The sequence below is a fragment of the Mobula birostris genome, chromosome 27, assembly GCF_030028105.1.
Source record: "Mobula birostris isolate sMobBir1 chromosome 27, sMobBir1.hap1, whole genome shotgun sequence".
NCBI classification, from domain to species: domain Eukaryota; kingdom Metazoa; phylum Chordata; class Chondrichthyes; order Myliobatiformes; family Myliobatidae; genus Mobula; species Mobula birostris.
In genome coordinates, this window is record NC_092396.1 from 5,615,460 (window position 1) to 5,637,873 (window position 22,414).

Here is a 22,414-nt window from a genome sequence, read left to right on the forward strand (position 1 = left end):
GAGCCGTTAATCTGATTAATCATCCTCTTTAGCACCTCCCCCACCCCCTCTATCTATTACTCCCATCATTGCACTGGACACACTTTAAACCACTGTTTTTAATGCTGTTTACATTGTAAATACACGCAGGTATTTATGCACGTTTTCCATATCCGTACTTTAACTATTTTATGAAGTTAGCGGATGGTAGCATAACAGTTAGCATCACGTTATTACAGCCCCAGTGATTCCCAACACTGTCTATAAGGAGTTTGTACGTTGTCCCTGTGACTATGTGTGTTTTCTCCGGATACTTCAATTTCCTCCCCCATTCTAAAGAAGTACGTGTTAGGGTTAGTACGTTGTGGGCTTGCTATGCGGTGCCAGATATCAGTGATTTTAGAGTTGCAGAGATATGCAGTGGTGTCTCCCTTCATGGTTGCTGCCTGACTTGCTGAGATCCTCCAGCACTGTCACTTTGAGACAACGTATGGTATGAATTGGTGGTATGCACCGCACCTTTCAGGAATTGCTACACTGGCGCTGGAAGCATGGCACCTCTTGCAGGCTGCCCCAGCACATCCTCGGACTGTACTGGTCGTTAACACAAACAAGGCATTTCACTGCATGTCTGGATGTACATGTGACAAATCGTGCTTTCTCTTTATCTGCTGTCTGTCTACTTTGTACCTTGCATGATCCTGTCACAATCCACTGCTTTCCAAGGAGAACAACCCCAGCTTATAGAGTTATAGTAAACAGGCCCTTCTGCCCATCTTGTCCAAATGAGCTGGTCCCATTTGTAAAGAGTGTGACTGTCGAACGTGTCACGGCCACTGCGGCCTTGACTGTAACAGAACTTTCATTACCGCTGTGGGAGTACAACCATGAGGATGTAATGCTGCCTACCAAAGGAATGTGAAAGCGAGGGGAACACGAGGGTAGGACTCGCGCAGAGTGGTGACGGGTGATGATCCGTTCTGATTCGGTGGTTTGGCTTGGTGCACTGCATCAGCCCACTTACTGAGGTGTTCCACATCGGTGGAAAGGGTACTAAGATTGAGCGGTCGGTGGGGGTGCTTGGGGCTAGTTCTTTGAGGCCTCACCGACGGGCTGGTGGGGAATAGCACTGCAGATCGAGTGGGAGGTGTGCTCAGTGGGGGGGGGGGCCCGTGCACATGTTTTAATGCCTCCTATTTTGTCCTACTAGACTAGGTTTTGTTCTAAGTAGATGACTGGTGTTTGTGACTTTCTGCCTAACTGAGCGGGTTCTGAGAACAAAACATTTATTAGGTCCCTCTGCTCAGCTCATCCGTAAGGTGTCAACCTGAGCTGGTACCACTCGCCTGCATTTGACCCATATCACTGTGAACTTTTTCACGTCGTTATCCAAACATCTGCCTCATGTTGTAATTATACTTGCCTGTGTCACTTCCTCTGGCGTCTCGTTCCATATGCCATCACCCTCTGGGTTTAAAAACTTGCCCTATTAACCTTTCCATTTACCATAAGCCTCTGCCCCCTGATTTGAGTTTCCCCTGCCCAGAGAAGATGTCTGTGATGATCCCATTTTGGCCCTTATCACTTTAAAAACTTATATAAGGTCATAACATAAGATGAAGAGTGTTTGATGGCTCTAGATCTGTACTCACTGGAGTTTAGAAGAATGAGGGGGGGTGGGATCGTATTGAAACCTATTAAATAATGAACGACCAAGATAGACTGGATGTTTCCTGTAGTGGGGGAGCCTAGGACCAGAGGGCACAGCCTCAGAGTAGAGGAATGTCCATTTAGAACAGAGATAAGCAGAAATTTCTACAGCTAGAGGGTGGTAAATCTGTGGAATTCGTTGCCACAAATAGCTGTGGAAGCCAAGTCACTGGGTATATTTAAAGTCGAGGTTGATACGTTCTTGATTAGTCAGGGTGTTAAGGTTACTGGAAGAAGACAGAGGAATGGAGTTGAGAGGGATAATGAATCAGCTATGATGAAATGGCAGAGCAGACTGGATCGGCAGAATGGCCAATTCTGCCTCAGCCTCCTTCACTCCAGGGAAAATAGCCCATGTCTGTCAAGCCCTCCAGCCCCAGCAGCGTGCTTTAGAATCTTCTGTGGTCCATCCAAATGACCAGAGTCCTTCACACCTGCAAACATTTTGGTAGCTCTTTTGTGCACCCATTCCAAAGACTTCACGTCCTTCCCGAGGCATGGCACCTAGAAATGGATGCAATGGGGCCAAGCTGGTGTTACGTGAAGGTTCATTGTGACTTACTAGTTGGCCGTTGAAATGGTTTGAGTATTGTGTGGAATTGTTACTTGATGTATTTGCCCATTTCTGTCTGCCAGATAGTTTTATGGTATGTACTGCAGTTCGAGGTTGCCATGGTAGTGTAGCCGTTAGCATGACATTGTTACAGCTCGAGGTGTTGGAGTTCAATTCTGACATCTGCCATTAAGAACTGAGAACATAGAATAGTACACCACAGTAGCAGGCTAAAAAGCAAATGAAAAACACCCAAACACTAATCCCTTCTACCTACACCATGTCCATATCCCTCCATCATCCTTGCATCCATGGCCTTATCCAATGTCTCTTCAAAGCCTCTGACATATTTGCCTCTACCACCATACCAGGCAGCACATTCCAGGCGTCCACCGCTGTCTGAGTAAAAAACTTACCCCGCACATCCCCCTTGAACCTTCCCCCTCTCACCTTCAATGCATTCCCTCTGGTATTAGACATTGCAAACTGATGCTCTCTATCCACTCTCTCTCTGCCTCTCATAATCTCGTAAACCTCTATCAGATCTCCTCTCAGCCTCCGGCGCTCCAGAGAAAACAACCCAGGTTTATGGAGCCTTTCACGATAGCACATGCTCTCTAAACCAGGCAGCATCCTGGTAAACCTCTTCTGCACTCTCTCCAAAGCCTCAACATCCTTCCGATAGTGAGGCGACCAGAACTGTATGCAGATGTGGCCTAACCAGAATTTTATAAAATTGCAAAGTTTGTACATCTTTCCCGTGACCACGTGTGTTTCCTTCAGGTACTCTGGTTTTGTCACACAAAGACATACCAGGTCAGCAGGTTAACTATAAGTTGTCATCGTCACAGAAACAGGCCCCTTGGCCAATCCAGTCCATCCATGCTGAGCCATTTAAACTATCTACACCCATCGACCTGCACTGGGACCGTAGCCCTCCAAACCCCTACTGTCCAACTTCTCTTTAAATGTTGAAATTGAATCCGCGTGCACCACTTGCACTGGCAGCTCGTTCCACACTCTCACCACCCTCTGAGTGAAGAATTTTCTCCTCATGTTCCCCTTAAACTTTTCACCTTTCACCCTTAACCCTTGACCTCTGGTTGTAGTCCCACCCAACCTCAGTGGAAAAAGCCCACTTGCATTTACCCTTCATAATTCTGTATACCTCAGTCAGATCTCCTCTCAATCTGCTACCTCCCTGTGATTAGGCTGTGGCTCGATAGGTGGTTGCTAGGAGGCACGGTTCATTGAGCTGGAAAGGCCTTTTCCACGTTGTACCTCTAAATAAATAAATACATTAAAACGCTGCCACTTCGTAGAGTCAGTGCCAGAATAAATGACAATTATTAGTGCTTTACGCTGTACTTGAAGGAGATCGTGAGCTGTTATCACAACAGAAGGTTTTCTGGTTGCAGTGGGTAACTGTCTGGCAGGGTGAGGCACAAACCCGATGGATTGTTGCTTGCGCTGTTACTCGAGTTGTGGTGGGGGACCCTCTAGAACCAGGGGGCGCAGCCTCAGAATAGAAGGATATCCCTTTAGAACAGAGATGAGGAGACATTTCTTTAACCAGAGGCTGGCGGATTTGTGGAATTCATTGCCACAGATGGTTGTGGAGGCCAAGTGTATATAAGTAAAACAGAGGGTGATTGGTTCTTAATTAGTTAGGGCGTCAAAGGGGAGAAGGCAGGAGAATAGGTTTGAGAAGGATAATGAATCAGACATGATGGAATGGTGGAGCAGACTCGATGGGCCGAATGGCCTAATTTTGCTCCGGTGTCTTGCGGTCTTTCAAACTGATGGAGAGGCAGTTTCTGGTGACCTGTGTCTGGTTTCTCTTGCAGCTGAAAACCTTTCTCAAGGAGTGCAAAGTGGCTAATTACTGCAAGCAGATCAGGCAGTTGCTGGAGAAGGTGCAGGAGAACGCCGCCTTCCTGACCAAGAGGCGACAGAAGGTGACGTTCGGCGTGGCAGATAAACAGGCTGTGGTAAGTTCGTGATTTGTTGCTGAATATTCTCCATCTCCAATCAGTGTAGAAGACCTCTGAATGGTACTTCATCAATTTGGATCTGACACTGTTGAATGCCCTCTGTAATCTCTGATGATATTTATTTTCAAAGTTCAAAGTAAATTCATTATCACAGAAATTATATGTTACTATACTCTACACTACTTTCAAATGCATTTTCTTGTGGGTATTTATGTTAGAACAGAGAAATACAGTAGAATCAATGAAAAATTACAATTTAGTCATAGTCATACTTTATTGATCCCAGGGGAAATTGGTTTTCTTTACAGTTGCACCATAAATAATAAATAGTAATAAAACCATAAATAGTTAAATAGTAATATGTAAATTATGCCAGGAAATAAGTCCAGGACCAGCCTATTGACTCAGGGTGTCTGACCCTCCAAGGGAGGAGTTGTACAGTTTGTTGACCACAGGCAGGAATGACTTCCTGTGACACTTCGTGTTGCATCTCGGTGGAATGAGTCTCTGGCTGAATGTACTCCTGTGCCCACCCAGTACATTATGTAGTGGATAGGAGACATTGTCCAAGATGGCATGCAACTTGGACAGCATCCTCTTTTCAGACACCACCGTGAGAGAGTCCAGTTCCATCCCCACATTACTGGCCTTACGAATGAGTTTGTTGATTCTGTTAGTGTCTGCTACCCTCAGCCTGCTGCCCCAGCACACAACAGCACACATGATAGCACTGGCCATTTAGCTCTAAGGTCTGATATTGCTCAAGAGATTCTGCAGAATCTGGAAATTCAAGACACCAGATACAAAATGCTGGAGGAACGCAGCAGGACAGGCAGCATCTATGGAGGGGAATAAAGAGTCGATGTCTTGCACTGACACCCTTCATCAGGACTGGAAAGGACGAAGAATCCAGAATAAAAAGATGGGAGGAGGGGAAGGAAAACAAGCTAGAAGGTGATAGGTGAAGCTAGGTGGGTGGGGAAGAGGAGATGAAGTAAGAAGCTGGGAGGTGATAGGTGGAAAAGGTAAAGGGCTGAAGAAGAAGGAATCTGATAGGAGAGGAGAGTGGACCATGGGAGAAAGGGAAGGAGGAGAGACGATGGCAATGGGGAAATGAAGAAGAGGGAAGGGGAGGGGGATAAAACTTCTACTTTATCCAAACTCAAAGTGTAGCCATGGGCTTGTGCTATGCCTGCTTTTCGTTGGCTATGTAGAGCAGTCCCATGTTTCAAGCCTTCCCTGGTGATGCTTCCCAACTCTTTTTGTACGTTTTTGGCGTTGACGGGACAGTTGTCCTGCGACTGAATGGTGGGGGCAGAGTGAGTGCGAAGAAGAGTGATGCAATGGCACTTGCTGGTTAGAGTTGGAAATTCTGCCTAATCACACATCAGCAGAAGAAGAATGTTCCATTTGTTATGTAGAGAAAGTTCTCCATGAACTTGGTTCATTCTTACTTACTAATAGCCAGAATTCCGATAAAACTGTAGATAGTCTAGCCAACAGGTCAGGCAGCATCTATGGAGAGGAATAAATAGTCAATGGTTTGGGATGAGCCCCTTCATCAGAATTGAGTTCTGATGAAAGGTCTCAGCCCAAAACGTCGACTCTTTATTCCTCTCCGTAGATGCTGCCTGACCTGCTGAGTTCTTCAGCATTTTGCATGTGCATTGCTCTGGATTTCCAACATCTGCAGAATCACAGTCAGAATCAGGTTTAGTAACATTGGCATATGTTGCCAATTTTGTTGTTTTGTGGCAGCAGAGTACATTGCAATACATAATTTTTAAAAACTATCAATTACAATAAAAATACATATAAAATTTCAATTAAGTACTGCAGAAAGACAGCAAAAAAATTAGTGAGGTAGTGTACATTCTGAAATCTGATAGTGGAGGGGAAAGAGCTGTTCCTGAATCGTTGAGTGTGTGTCTCCTCCCTGTTAGTAGCAAAAGAAGAGGGAACGTCCTGGGTGATCGGGGTCTTTAATAATGGTTGCTACCTTCTTGAGATATCACCTTTTGAAGATGTCCTTGATACTGGGGAGGCTATTGCCCATGCTGAGGCTGGCTAAATTTACAACTTTCTGCAGCTTTTTTCGGTCCTGTGCAGTGGTGCCTCCATATCAAATAGTGGTGCAGCCAGTTGGAATGCTCTCCACAGTACGTCTGTTGAAAATTTGCAAGTATCTTTTGTGTTTATGACAGTCTAGCCAAGACAGGTTTCGTTTCAGTCACAACATCAATCAGGCTCAATTTAGACACACGGCAGTGATAGGAAAAACTGTCAGAGGAAAATTATTGCTAGAGGTGCTATGAGGCAGCAAGACAAAGGCAAAGGCTGTTCTGCAGAGCGGAGGTGCTGTTTGGAGTGAGAGGTAAACAGTATGGTTGGGTTTCAGCTGTTACCTGCAACCCAGCTAAAGCTGTGTAAAAGTGCCCAGTAGTTCAGGCAGTCGAAACAAACTAGGAGCTGCATACATTCACAGTCACGGAAGTCGAACCCCGTTGGCTAGAGCCGAGTCTGCTGATGAAATTGAAGCCCGGGTGCCTGCAAGCCCAATTCTGTGTCTGCTGGGGCCAGAGACCTGCTCTGGGGTTATAGGACTGTGTATGTGCGTGAATGGAATGGGGCCTGTTTTAGCTGCTGTTGCTTGTTGTGTTCTGTGTTCTGCCGAGCATTCTGGGTATGCTACGTTGGCGTCAGAGTGCGTGGCAACACTTGCGGGCTGCCCCCAGCACACCCTTAAGTGTGTTGATTGTTGATCAAACAATGCATTTCCCCACATGTTGTGATTTACACGTTGACAAATAAACTTGAATCTTGAATCACCACAGTTTTTTGTGCTGGTTTAAGCTCATACATGTGGTAATCATAAACCAATTCCAAGCCAAATGCTGGTCATTGGTTTATTTGGTAAGCTCAACAAATTGAGCTTGTTTACAATGGAACTGGTAGAGTTTAAGTGTTTTCACACCACAGAAGACATTTACAGTGGCATGCAGAAGTTTCTGTTACTGTGAATAGCTATGCGAGTAAAAGATGACCTGATTTCCAAAAGTCATAAAGTTAAAGATGAAACATTCTTTTCAACATTTTAAGCAAGATTAGTGTATTATTTTTGTTTTGTACATTTTTAGAGTGAAAAAAAGGAAAGGAGCACCATGCAAAAGTTTGGGCACCCCAAGAGATTTGAGCTCTCAGATAACTTTTACCAAGGTCTCAGACCTTAATTAGCTTGTTGGGGCTATGGCTTGTTCACAGTCATCATTAGGAAAGGCCAGGTGATGCAAATTTCAAAGCTTTATAAATACCCTGACTCCTCAAACCTTGTCCCAACAATCAGCAGCCATGGGCTCCTCTAAGCAGCTGCCTAGCACTCTGAAAATTAAAATAAATGATGCCCACAAAGCAGGAGAAGGCTATTAAGAAGATAACAAAGCGTTTTCAGGTAACCGTTTCCTCAGTTCATAATGTAATTAAGAAATGGCAGTTAACAGGAACGGTGGAGGTCAAGTTGAGGTCTGGAAGACCAAGAAAACTTTCCGAGAGAACTGCTCGTAGAATTGCTAGAAAGGCAAATCAAAACCCCCGTTTGACTGCAAAAGACCTTCAGGTAGATTTAGCAGACTCTGGAGTGGTGGTGCACTGTTCTACTGTGCAGCGACACCTGCACAAATATGACCTTCATGGAAGGGTCATCAGAAGAAAACCTTTCCTGCGTCCTCACCACAAAATTCAGCGTCAGAAGTTTGCAAAGGAACATCTAAACAACCCTGATGCATTTTGGAAACAAGTCCTGTGGACTGAAGAAGTTAAAATAGAACATTTTGGCCGCACTGAGCAAAGATATGTTTGGAGAAAAAAGGGTGCAAAATTTCATGAAAAGAACCCCTCTCCAACTGTTAAACAAGGGGGTGGATCGATCATGCTTTGGGCTTGTATTGCAGCCAGTGGCATGGGGAACATTTCACTGGTAGAGGGAAGAATGAATTCAATTAAATACCAGCAAATTCTGGAAGCAAACGTCACGCCGTCTGTAAAAAAGCTGACAATGATAAGAGGATGGCTTCTACAACAGGATAATGATCCTAAACACACCTCAAAATCCTCAATGGACTACCTCAAGAGGTGCAAGCTGAAGGTTTTCCCATGGCCCTCACAGTCCCCCGACCTAAACATCATCAAAAATCTGTGGATAGACCTCAAAAGAGCAGTGCATGCAAGACGGCCCAAGAATCTCACAGAACTAGAAGCCTTTTGCAGGGAAGAATGGGTGAAAATCCCCCAAACAAGAATTGAAAGACTCTGAGCTGGCTGCAGAAAGCGTTTACAGGCTGTGATACTTGCCAACGGGGGTGTTACTAAGTACTGACTATGCAGGGTGCCCAAACTTTTGCTTCAGGCCCTGTTGCTTTTTAGTTATTTTGAAACTGTAAAAGATGGAAATAAAAAAGTAATCTTGCTTAAAAGATTAAAGAAATGTGTCATCTTCAACCTTATGCCTTTTGGAAATCAGGTCATCATTTACTCGCTTAGCTATTCACAGTAACAGAACTTTTGACCAGGGTGCCCAAACTTTTGCATGTAACTGTACCCCAGATTCTTTTGTTTATCACATGTACATCGAAACATACAGTGAAATGTGTTGTTTGCTTTAACAACCAACACAACCTAACCATGTGTTGCAGTTAACGGAATACTTTATAGTGCCAGCGACCCCGGTTCAACTCAGTGATAGGCAGTCCCAAGCCCAGCTGAGAAAGGTAGCTTGTCCCTGAGACTAGCAACCTTGCCCCATAAGAATCCAGAGCAATGGAAATGCCAGCAGAAGCTCCAAAGACCCCATCCCTGGAAGAGGAAGTATCCTTGAAGATAGGCCCAGTGATAACTTGACTTGAAGACTGGCCCAGGACTGAGATCAATGGTCAGCTGCTGTTGGCTGCCTATGCCCCAGTAAAGGTGACGGGCTGAAGAAGAAGAAGAAGTAAAAACTCTCATTCACCTCCTGCCGCTGTCCGTAAGTCATATGTAGCTGCTCCTTGTGACCACGTGGATTTTATCTGGGTGTTCCGATTTCCTGCCACATCCCAAAGACATACGAGCTTGCAGGTTAACTGGTCACACGGGTGTAATTGGGCAGTGTGGGCTGATTGGGCCAGAAGGACCTGTTACCGTGCTGTGTCTCTAAATAAAATTAATTTTTTTAAAAACTGTGTTGGGATCAGCTGACAAGAACTGCCACGCATTCCTGAGCCAGCATAGCATTCCCACACTCAGTGCAGAACAACACAGAACGCAGCAAGCAACAAAACAACAGCAAAACATGCCTTCCTCACTAGAAAGGAGACACAAGAGATTCTGCAGATGCCAGAAATCTGGAGCAAGACTCACAAAACGCTGGACGAACTCAAAAAGGGACAGTCGGTATTTTGAGCCGAGACCTTTCATCAGTCTCGGCCTGAAGCTTCGTCTCTGCATTTGCCTCCATGGATGCTGCCTGACCTACTGAGTTCCTCCAGTGTTTTTTGTGTTTATCTCACTAGGAAGGTCTGCTTGTGGATCATTGATCAGAAATGTTACCTGCCTTCCTCTCCCCAGTACTGCCTGACCTGCATTTTATAGCATTTTATACTCTTATCTTTGCCACTCAGAAACGTTTAGAACCTCTCTCCCTCGTGATGAAACTAATGGTTCATTGTTTCAGCTGTAACTATTTGATATGTGATATTTCACATGAGGAAACATTCAGCAACATTCTCTTTTTGACAGCTGGCTAAGCTGAGGGATAGGGAATTATATGAGGTTTGCACGGCTCACCCCCTGAATTGGTCAGGATCGTGCTACCAAAGAGCAACTCACCACTGAATCATAGACAGGCTTTTCTATTCAGTGCTCGTTATCTACTGACCTGCCATCAAACCACATGACCCCCAGGGTAGGGGTCCATATCATCAGGCTTGAGGCAGGAGCCGAGATCCCGAGACGGGGCCAACTGTGGGTCAGGTACACACTGGAGAGGAGATGGGAGTGTTGGATTCGGGCCCAATTTGCCATTTTTCTTGTACTTCTGTCTTTCATTATGCTTGTTTATTTAATGGCCTGTTTTTCTGCAAGTGTTCAGAGGACTGTTAGTCATCTGTTGTATAGCTGCTTTTGCATATTTTGAAGTTTCTTTGCAGCCCGTGTCGTACCATAAATCAAATTGTTTCATAGGCTGTTCTTATCAAAGGAATTTTCATATCTGTCTAGTTTGAGCTAGTTTTCAGCATTAAACGACCGTGACTTCTTTCTTTGGTCTTACGCTGGCGTTTTGGGCAGCACTGAAGGCCCTTCATCTCCAGTGTGTTCATCGTGTCGGTAGCTTCCACTTTTCTCCAGTTTCACTACCGTCAGTCAAGCAAGTCCCGGGTGGAGACTCAGGAATACCGTCACACTCAGATGTAGAAGGATTCTTCATTGCTGTTCCATAACAATTTTGTGTTAACAATCAGAGCTTTTGGCCTTGAGCTGGCCCATTGAACCTGAAGGACCAGCGGACCACTCTTAGTCTGGCATCAACCCTTTGACTGTTTGGCATGGGTGACCCTCACAAAGAGCCAAAACATAAAGCCCTGACTCCAGCCAACATACCTCCCTGGGTCATTGAGGCACGCAAGCCTCCAAGCCATGACAAGGGTGTGATCCTCTTGGAGGAGTGTGGTAGTCACTGTTATTTCTTTATTACGGACACCTAATAAAATGACTGTAACTGCAAGATTTACAGTCCTGTGCTAAGGTGCCTAAGGCTTTTGCACGGTACTGTAGTAATTTTATGTATTGCGCTGTACTGTTGCAAAAAAAACGAAATTTCATGACGTGAGTGATGATAAAATTGATTCTGATATGGGTCTGTATTGTGGACTGAGAGTGGGAAGGGGGCAGAGAGAGGGGAGTCATGGTTGGGAAAAGGGGAAGGGAGAGGGGAGGGAGTGGGAAGCACCAGAAGGACATTCTGTAATGATCAATAAACCAATTGTTTGGAATCAAATTATCTTGTCTGGTGTCTCAGGGCTGAGTGTGTCTGTACCTGCCAATGGCACTGCTTCTCTGACACCTGTCCCTAATCCATCCCATGGCATTGCACCGTGTCGCCATTGCTCCTGCCAGACTTACAAACTCACTCTCTGCTCCACGTTGACAAATACAGGACTGTGCAAAAGTCTTAGGCCTAAGACTTTTGCACAGGACTGTATGTTTCATTCTAAACTTCTGAAGAACCTTCTGGACAATATTTTCTCCAGATCCAACAAAGAGGAGCAGGGTTCTGTTGGGCACTTGGTCAGGAACATGGTAAGAGCTTAAGATGAGGTTGTTCTGTACGCACAGAGCAGGAGTGACAACAGAGTAGTATGTTTAACTGTTTTACTGAGTCATGTGGTAACAATACACACTGAACAGTTGCAGTGTAAGAGCGACGAGCCAGGTCTGCTGGGACGAAAGCCTGCGCACCTGAAATCTCATCAAAAAGAGAGTGCCTTCCGCGCGTAGGAGGCCCAGTTGATTCACAGCCTGATCGATCAGCCGCGTGTGCACGGGACACATTCTCCCTCTCGGTCTGATACGGTTACGAGGTTATTATCCCCTTAGAGTGGTTGACCTCTGGGTACATTGGCCAGTGGTCTGAGGATGAAGTGGGAAGCTGGGAGCTTGTATTTAGGATTTGCTGAGAGTTGGTCAGACCTGATTGTTTAGCTTGAATGAAGTTCTTATATCTGTGCACAGACGTTATGGGAAAAAGAGATGAAGGAAGAGGGTACGCCTCTGCAGAAGTACTTCAGCAGCTGGAAGAAACTGAGACAGAAGGAGATTGCATTGGAGATTACGGGAAAAGAGCGGGTATGTGGCAAATAAAATCATCTCTTCTTGTGTCGCGTTTCCAATGATTGATGCACGTTGAAGTGTGAGTGTTAAGCAGTTTTCAAAGGATGAGTTAGTTACAAAACACATGAACAGAATTAGGCCATTCAGCCCATCGAGTGTGCTCCACTATTTGATCATGGCCTATTTATTATCACTCTCAACCCCATTCCCCCCGCCTTCTCCCCATAACCTTTGACACCCTTTCTAAACAAGAACCTATCACCCACCACTTTAAATATACCCAATGACTTGGCCTTCATAGCTGTCTGTAGCAATGAATTCCACTATCCTCTGGCTAAAGAAATTCCTCATCATCCCTATTCTAAAGGTACCTCCTTGTATTCTGAGGCTGTGCTCTCTGGTCCTAGACTCGCCCACTATAGGAAGCATCCTGTCCACATCCACTCTTTCAATATTCCATAGGTTTCAATGAGATCCCCCTTCATTCTTCTAAACTCCAGCAAGTACTGGTCCAGAGCTGTCAAAAGCTCCCCATATGTTAACTCTTTCATTTCCGGGATAATTTAAGGTATCTTAAATACCTTGTAAGTTTAGTCAAATAACAAAACTTATGAAAGTTAGGGCCAGCATTTCTTGTTTGTGAGATAAGCAAACATGTAATAGTCAGCCACAGTACTGTGGGACTGAATTCACAAACCCTCTGTCACAGAAGAGAGATTCCTGACAGGGCTTCAGCAAACCAGAGAGGGATTTTTACTGCAGTCTTGAGTTTCTTGGTTAGTATTACTGATACAAGCTGTTTATTTGAAAGTGTGTTTTAAAAAAGCAGACTTAAATTGCTAAACCACGGTGGAGGGATTTCAGATTCTGTCTCCCAGCTATTATTGACTTCAGACCTCTCCGTCTCAGGTCGTGTGATGTAATCACTGTGTCATAACAAAGAATATTTTCCACTATAGAACTAATCATACAACAGTACAACACAGAAACAGACCCTTCTGCCTACAATGTTGTGCTGAACCAATTAAATTAGTAATCTAATGGCCAACTAAACTGCTCTCTTCAATTTACACGATGTCTCTTTCCGCTCATTTTCCACACATTCATGTAACTATCTAAACATCTTTTAAGTGTCTCTAATGTTTCAGCTTCTGCCTTCCCAGGCAGCAATATTCCAGGCGCCCGCCGCTCTCTGTGGGGAAAAAAAAACTTACCCCTCACATTTCCTTTGAAATTACCTCCTCTCACCTTAAATGCATGCCCTCTGGTATTAGATGTTTCATCCCTGGGAAAAAACAATACTGTCTGTTTCCTTTATCTAGACCTCTCATAATGTTGTAAACCTCTATCAGATCTCCCCTCAGCCTCCAGCATTCCAGAAAAAAACAACCCACGTTTGTCCAGCCTCTCGTGAGACATTTCAGCCCTGAAAAAAGATGCTGTCTGTCTAGTCTATATATATCTCTCTTATTTTATAAACCTCTGTCAGATTTTCCCTCAACCTCCGCCACTTCAGAGAAAACAACCCAAATTTGCCCAACCTCTCGTTATAGCACATGCTCTCTAATCCAGCCAGCATCCTGGTAAACCTCTTCTGTGACCTCTCCAATAAAGTGAGATTCTACTTTTCAAAACACATTCCAAGTGTTTTATCTTACTGATTTCTGTGTCCACATCTCATGATCTCCTTGATGGTTCTGGCTGGAACCCTGCTTTTGTTAGTAATGTTTGCAAACACTTGAACTCTGGTTGCTGTGCCTTGCACCTGTGCCTGAACTGCCCAGTGGGGGTTTATTCCGAGAGTCCCACTCAACCCACGTTTTAGTTCACAGACAGAAGAGATTTTGCAGGTGCTGGAAATCCAGTGTAACGCTTGCAAAATGCTGGAGGAACTCAGCAGGTCAGGCAGCATCTACGGAGAGGAATAAACAGTCATCGTTTCGGGCCAAGACTCTTCATCAGGACTGGAAAGTAGGAGGGAGGATGGCAGAATAAAATGGTGGGGGGGAGTGGTGGTAGTAAAAGGCTAAAGAAGAAGGAATCTGATAGGAGAGGAGAGTAGGTTGGCCCTGCTCACTCTCTGTCTCCCATGGTCCACTCTCCAGTGAGATTCCTTCTTCAGCCCTTTACTTTTCCACCTATCACCTCCCAGCTTCTTACTTCATCCCTTCCTCTCCCACCCTTCGAAGTTCTCCTCACCTGGCTTATCTATCACCTGCCAGAATGTATTCCTTCCCCAACCCCCTTCTAATATTGGCCTCTTCTCCCTTCCTTTCCAGTCCTGATGAAGGCTCTCGGCCCAAAATTTCCCTCCGTAGATGCCCCCTGATCTGCTGAGCTCCTGCTGTATTTTGTGTGTAATGCTCTCTTTCAGTTCCTCTACTTGCTGAGTTAACTAGAATTAAATGAAAACTGAAATGCAGACTAAATGGCCTAAGGTAACCATGGACCTACCACTGGTGTGGCAACCTGACTGGTTACATAAGATCATAATAGGAGCAGACCATTCTGCCCATCATGTCTGCTGTAAGTTCAAAGTACATTCATTATCTGAACGTATGTTACTATATACCACCTTGAGATTCATTTTCTTGCAGGCATTTAGAGGAAAGAAATGCAATAACCTTGTACAAAAAATACACATAAACACACAAAGACGGACAAACACCAATGTGCAAAAGAAGACAAACTGTGCAAGTAAAAATGATGCTGGGAACATTAGTTGTAGAGCCTTGAAAGAGAGCCTGTAGGTTGTAGAATCAGTTTGGGGTAATGAGGCTTTCAATGTTCAAAGTAAATTTATTCACGAAGTACGTATCACAATATTCAACCCTGAGGTTTATTTTCTTGTGGGCATTCTCAGTAAATCTATAGAGTAATAACCGTGACAGAATCAATGAAAGACCACAACATTCAACCAGAGTACAGAAGACAACAAACTGCAAATTCAAAAAGAAAAAAGAAATTAAAAGAACATTCACAGTAGAGCAAAGAAATACAATAGAATCAAAGAAAAAGACTGACAAACAACCATTGTGCCATAGAAGACAAATTGTGCAAGGGCAAAAACTGAACACAGTGGATTCCGATAAATTGGGACACCTCAGGATCAGTGACCAGTGCATTTTGCCCCAATTAAGCGGCTGCCCCAATTAGCCTAAGTTTCGTAGAAATAGTTAAAAAAAATATAAAATAGAACAATCTACCGCTTAACCGAGTAACAAATTATGTACTTAAATGAATTCTGAGTAAATAAGAACATTATCAATCCTATTACAGTACTATAAAACTGTGTTTTAGTTCCGAATATTTATCAACAGAGGAATTCAGTGTACAATGCCGTGTCCTTTTGAATAACTGTAAAATGAACAAAACAGCACAGACACCTTGTGTAGATAATAGACTGCCTTCATTCAAATCTATTGATAATTACACTCTCCAATTCTTTATTTTCGTTGTAACATTCAAGATGATTGTCGATATCTTCAAATTCATTGTAGTACCCATCTTGATGAAGCAGTAAAATCGTTTCATTTTCACTCTCGGCTGTTTCTGACATCTCCAAGCCTGAATGCTGGCAAACTCAGCCAGCAAAGCAGTTCTGAATTGTCTTACTGGTGTAGTGTCTAATGGCCGCACGAGTGGATGCATCGGATGGTAGTTAGAAACTGTTCAGCAACAGTCTCCTGTCTCAATTAACTGGCATAGTGTCCCAATAAATGAAGGGAATCCTGGCTATTTTCTCGAATGGTTTTTGTTCTTTAAGAGTTTTCCCAAATAAGCTGCTGCTGCAATTAACAGGAATCCTCTGTAATGATCAACTGAAGTAAATAAATAAATAATACCGAGAACATGAGTTGTAGAGTCTTTGAATGGGAGTCTGTAGATTGTGGAATCAGTTCAGAGTTGAGGTGAGTGAAATTATCCACACTGGTTCAGGAGCCTGATGGTTGAAGGGTTCTAACTAGTCCTGAACCTGGTGGTGTGGGACCTGAGGCTCCAGTATCTCCTTCCTGATGGCAGCAGCGAGAAGAGAGCATGGCCTGGATGATGGGGTCCTTGAGGATGGTTGCTGCGGTCCTGTGGCAGTGCTCTTTGTGAATGTGGTCAGTGGTGGGGTGTCCTTTTTCAGTTCAGGTTCTTAAGGGAAGTGCAGTTACTCTCACTGGTTTGATGGGGTTTTTACTCCCAACTCATTAACCCATCAATATGGGTGCCACGGTTAGTACAACACTATTTCAGCTTGGGACATCAGAGTTTGGATTTCAATCCCAGCGTCCTGTGTAAGGAGTCTGTACATCCCTCCCGTGGAACCTCTCGAGGTCCTCCAGTTTCCTCTCTCAGTCCAAAGACATTGTGGTTAGTAAGCTAAGTGTAAATGGTCCGGTGATTAGGCTGGGGTTAAATCGGTGGGTTCCTGGTGGTGCAGCTCGAAGGGCCGGAAGGGCCTGTTCCATATGGCATCTTTAAATAAAATAAATAAATTAATGTTTGAATCATTTGTCATTTTCACACATCTCATTCAGCCAGTCCTTCCAAACATCCCACCAGCGAAACTCCCAGCATCCACTTTAACAGTGCATGCCAAAGTAAAAAAGGAGAAAAATAAAGTTATACAAGAAAGAGTTTTGAGCTTCCTCCGGCCTTCAGAGAGCGAAGGATTGATCGCATAGCTTCAGGCTTCAATTTCTTTCTATCCTTATCGCATTCTGAAGTAATTTTCCTCCAGATATTGAGGGTCTGGCGATGAATCGGGGGGCCCATGCACTCAATCAGTCTTAAGGGCATGTCACACATCTATAATTGCTGACCCCTGTATGCAAATAGGGGGGAAAGTACCAGATGAGGGCAGGCTGTGGAACGGTGTTTAAAGTCTCTGCACAGAAGGCTGACTTTGTAGTAAGTGCTTTTTTTATATTTCATGTGCTTTCCTCTGCCTCTCGCCAGCTGGAAGACCTGAATTTCCCAGAGATCAAACGCAGGAGGCTGCAAGAGAGCAAAGAGAAAGACAAGAAAGAATTCGGGGATCTCTTTGAATCTGACAGCAGCTCTGATGATGAAAGCTGTGGGTTTAAACCTAAAGGTAGGTTTTGAAAATATTCCATGGGAAGGGGAGAAGAAGGGTGTGATGCTGAGATGTTGCAAGTAGATGCAGGCTCGGTGACTGAAGTGCGATGCAGTGCTGACAAAGCTACAGAGGGTAACAGGCCATTCAGCCCTTCTCAAGACCCCTCTCCCATCTGCATTCACTTTCTTCTCTTCGCGTAACTGCATCGGAATCAGGTTTCGTTTTGTGAAATTTATTGTTTTGCAGGTGCAGGACATTGACGTACATAATAATAAACACTAAAAATTGCAATAAGAAATGTGCATAAAAATGAATTCAATAAACAGTGCAAGGAGAGAAAAACAAGAAAAAAATTAGCGAGATTATGTACATGGGTTCATTGTCCATTCAGAAATGGTCCCGTGATTAGGAAGAGTGGAAGAAGCTGTTCTTGAATCGTTGAGTGTGTGCCTTCAAGCGCCTGTACCTCCCCCCTGAGAAAAGGGCATATGCTGGAATTACCCTTGACGTGATAGAGGCTGAAGGAAATCTGATGCAAGTCTATTAAGTTATGACAGGCATACATTCAGTGGCCACTTTATTAGGTACACTGTACACCTGCTCGGTAATGCAAATAATCAGCCAATCACGTGGCAGCAATTCAATGTGTAAAGCATGCAGACATGGTCAGGAGGTTCAGAATGGGGAAGAAATGTGATCCAAGTTACATTGATGTCCTGAGAATTTCATGCACAAGTCTGTAGGCAGGAATTCATTCCAACCTTTTTTATGCCATGGACCCACTATCATTAACCAAGGGGTCCTTGGATCCAGTTTGGGAACCATTGCTCTACGGTTGACAGAGAATGGTGCAAAAACATAAAAAAATCCAGTGAGCAGAAGTTCTGTGGTCAGAAACGCTTTTTTAATGAGAGGGGTCAGAGGTGAATGGCCAGACTGGTTCAAGCTGACAGGAAGGCGACAGTAACTCAAATAACCACACATTACAACAGTGGTGTGCAGAAGAGCATCCCTGAACGCACAACACATTGAACCTTGAGGTGGATGGGCCACAGCAGCAGAAGATCACACCGGGTTCCATTCCTGTGCCAAAGAAAATGGCCAGTGAGTGTATATAGATTCGACAGTATCTTTCTCCCAGGGCTGAAATATCCAGTACCAGAGGACATTAATTTAAGGTGAGAGGGGGTAAGTCCAAAGGGGATGTGTGGCAGGTTTGCTTTATACAGAGAATGGCGAGTGCCTAGGGATGTGGTGGAGGCATATACAATGGAGGCACTTAGACCATAAGATATAGGAGCAAATTAGGCCATTTGGCCCATTGAGTTTGCTCCACCATTCTAATATACCTGATTTATTATCGTTGCTCAATCCCAATCTCCTGTCTTCTCCCTATTACCTTTGACACCCTTACTAATCAAGAACTTATCAATCTCGGCTTTAAGTATACCCAATGACTTGGACTTCTCGACCTTCTGTAGCAATGAATTCCACAGATTCACCACCTTCTGACTAAAGAAATTCCACCTCATCTCTGTTCTAAAGGGATGTTCTTGTACACTGAGGCTGTGCCCTCTGGTCCTAGACACCCCCACTGTATGAAAAATTGTCTCCACGTCTTCTGTATCTAGGCCTTTCAATATTTAATAGGTTTCAGTGAGAGCCTCTCTCTTTCTTCTAAACTCCAGCAAGTACAGGCCCAGAGCCATCAAATGCTAAAGAGGCTGTTAGATAGAACACGAATGTAGAGCGAATGGAAGGATGTGGACATTGTATAGGCGGAAGGGATTAGTTTAGCGAGGTGTTGAATAATTAGTTTCATTAGATCTGCACAACCTAGGCGGCACTGTAACATGGTGGTTAGAGCAACGTTATTACAGTGCCAGCGCCCCGGGTCAATTCTGCATCTTTCTATACGGACTTTATTCATTCTCCCTGTGAACGTGGAACAGCCTCCCAGTACATACTTGGGTGTATTGGTTGTTGGTGCAATCAGCGTTTTTCACTGTATGTTTCGATGTACATGTGATAAATGTGAATTTGATTTAAATTGGTTTATTCTTGTCACGTGCATGAAGCTACAGTAGAGAACTTGAGTAGCACACACAAAATGCTGGAGGAACTCAGCAGGTCAGGCAGCAGCTATGGAGAGGAATAAACAGTCTGGGCCAAGACCCTTCATCAGGATAGTGGAAAAATTATTCATTACAGACTAATTCATTCCAGCAGTACATTGAAGGTAAAACAGTATACAGAGTGTAAATTAAATATTTACAGAGATAGTACAGGGTAGAATCAGTAGACCCATCAGATTGTCACATTCAGAAATTAGTATGTATTCTGCATATTGTCAGGAAATGATGCCAACGTTGCCTGTTGTCTGGGTATAGCAGTATATTGGGATTCAAAGTAAAAATTATTATCAGAGTACATACATGTCACCACATACAACCCTGAGATTCTTTTTTCTGTGGGCATACTCAGCAATCTATAGAATAATAACTGTAAACAGTATCGATGAAAGAGCACGATCGTAGAAGACAACAAACTGTGCAAATGCAGATATAAATAAATAGCAATAAATAACAAGAGCATGAAATAACAAGATAAAGAGTGCTTAAAGTGACCATTGGTTGTGGGAACATCTCAGTAGATGCGTGTAGTTATCCTCTTTTGTTGAAGAGCCTGATGGCTGAGGGGTAGTAACTGTTCTTGAATCTGACATTGTGGGTCCCGAGGTACTTGCAAGTTCTTTCTGATGGCAGAAGTGAGAAAAGAGCATGGTCTGAGAGCTATGTTCTTTAGGACCTAGAACAATACAGCACCGCACAGACCCTTTGGCCTACAAGTTTGTGGCAACTCTTTAACCTACTCCAGGATTAATTGAACGCTTCACTTCTGCATGGCCCTTCATTTTTCTTTCATCCTTGTGCCCATCTACAAGTGTCTTAGATGTCCCTGGTGTAACTGTCTCTTTGTAGGAGGCCAAGTTGCTACAGGATGTGAGAACAGAATCAGAGTTTCAGAATTAAATTTCTTGGGGGAGTACAAAGCAGTTTCAACAATAAATGAATATGTGTGAGCTGGAAGTACTTTCTCATTTTGTTTAGTACAATTGTTCATTCTTTGGACTTTACCCAACTTCATGGTGTAGGTCAAATTATTGAAGAAACAATGGCCAGATTTTACTAGCCCAGGGCAACTTCTTCACTCAGATTGCTGTGCTGCGGATGTGAAGGGCCCCCTACTGCCTCAAAGTCTGTCAGAGAACAATACTTACAGCTTGGCTTGCTGTCAAGTCTATCAGGGATAGAAATATTTCTAGATATGCCTGGCATTCAGAAGGGTCTCAAAACTCTGAATCATTTTGTCTTTAATCAAAAGTAGAGAGGAAAGTTGGAAGTAAAAACCCTCAAGTAATTTAGAACACTAAACAAAACATAAATAATTAAAGATAAAGGAACTTGTCTTCCCTAGAGTCCTGTGTGTTTGAGGACCTGAGTCTGGTGTTGGTCCAAGTGCAGATTCCCAAAGAACAGTGCTGGTAAATGTCTGCCTGCTGGGACTCCAAAGCGGCCTTCCACTAGGATTTCAATGGCAGAGCACATTATTACTTGGATGGCAAGTAATGGAGTACATTTAAATTGGAGATTGATAGGTTCTTGGTTATTAAGTGTGCCAAAGGATTTAGCAAAAAGGTGGGAGAATGGGATTGAGAAAGATGATACATCAGCCGTGATGGAATGATGGAGCAGATTTAATAGGCTAGATGCCCTAATTCTACTCCTATGTCTTATAGTCTTCTGATTTTGACCCTACGCCAATCTGAGTTTGCCTGGTGAATCATTCATTCCACAGGTATACAATGTATGCCAGGGGTCCCCAACCTTTTTTGCACCGCGGACCGGTTTAATATCGACAATATAGTTGCAGACCGGCCACTGGGGTGGGGGTGGGGGGTGTGTTCAAGTAGGGTTAAACTCACCTCAACATGTCTTTTACAGTTAGGGTTGCCAACTTTCTCACTCCCAAATAAGGAACAAAAGTAGCAGTCAAATCCCAGACAACAAAAACAACAGGAATTCTGCAGATGCTGGAAATTCAAGCAACGCACATCAAAGTTGCTGGTGAACACAGCAGGCCAGGCAGCATCTCTAGGAAGAGGTACAGTCGACGTTTCAGGCCGAGACCCTTCGTCAGGACTAACTGAAGGAAGTGGTTGGGGACCACTGATGGATGCATCCTGAGACCAATTAAAATAGACTCCGATTGTTCGCGGTTCAGAGATTTGAAGTTAGGGTTTAAATAACATGATATTTGTAATGCACAGAGTCATAAAGAGAACACGGAAACAGGCCCTTCAGCCCGTCACGTCCATACTGACCAAGGTGCCAGTGTGAACTTACCCCATTTGCTTGCTTTTGGCCTATATCCCTCTAAACCTTGTGGAGTGTTGGCATATTGTGCGTGGGAGGTGTTGTTGTATATGTGTACGGGGTGGGGTGTTGATGCCCGTGTGTGGGGAGTTTATTTATTTAGGGATACAGTGCAGATCGTGCCATTCCAGCCCAACAAACCACGCCACCCAGCAACACATCTATTAATCCTAGCCTAATCACAGGACGATTTGCAATGACCAATTCCTCTACTAACTGGTACGTTTTTGGACTGTGGGAGGAAACTGGAGCACCCGGAGGAAACCCATGCTGACACCCCGCGACAGTGCGACACGTGGGGTTGTTCATGCTTGTGTGTGTGGAGAGTATTGGTGTGTGTGTGTGTGGTGTTGGTAGATACTGTGACCAGTTATATAAGAAAGAAATGGGCTCGGGAGTCAGCTACCCTTCTGTCTGTAGCTGCACCGTCAGAATCATGGGCAATCTCCCTCCGGAAATCGTGCTTTAGCCTAACACTCTCGATTCCCCGAACGTCCTGAACTCTCTCCATTTTCGCATTGAATAAACTCAGTGACTGAACTACCACAGGCCCACAGAGTAGAAAATTCCAGAGCCTCACTGCCCTCTGAGCGAGGAAGCCCCTCCTGATATCAGTACTAAACACCCTACCCCTCTTACAACAGGCTGCCAGAGTGGGGCCGAGAGGGATGAGGTCAAAGACCGGCAGCTCCTGTTCTGTGGTCCCACTGTTCCCAGAACATGTTGCTTACTTTGGTGTCTGACGATTTCATCTTAATTGGAGTTTTTTTTTTTGCTCGTTGAAGCTACGATCAAGGAGCGTCTGATGCCTTGA

The 22,414-nt window shown here is 44.2% G+C and overlaps 1 protein-coding gene across 2 annotated transcripts in view; it reads left to right on the forward strand.

Moving 5' to 3' along the window:
• The window catches only part of noc2l (NOC2-like nucleolar associated transcriptional repressor), a 169,353-nt gene that overhangs the window by 104,803 nt on the left and 42,136 nt on the right, over nucleotides 1–22,414 (forward strand). For both annotated transcript variants that reach the window (XM_072245051.1, XM_072245052.1), the window contains exons 15-17: nucleotides 4,090–4,233; nucleotides 11,998–12,111; nucleotides 17,044–17,179. In XM_072245051.1, coding sequence (XP_072101152.1) covers nucleotides 4,090–4,233; nucleotides 11,998–12,111; nucleotides 17,044–17,179 — 394 coding nt within the window. The remainder of the gene's footprint in view (nucleotides 1–4,089; nucleotides 4,234–11,997; nucleotides 12,112–17,043; nucleotides 17,180–22,414) is intronic.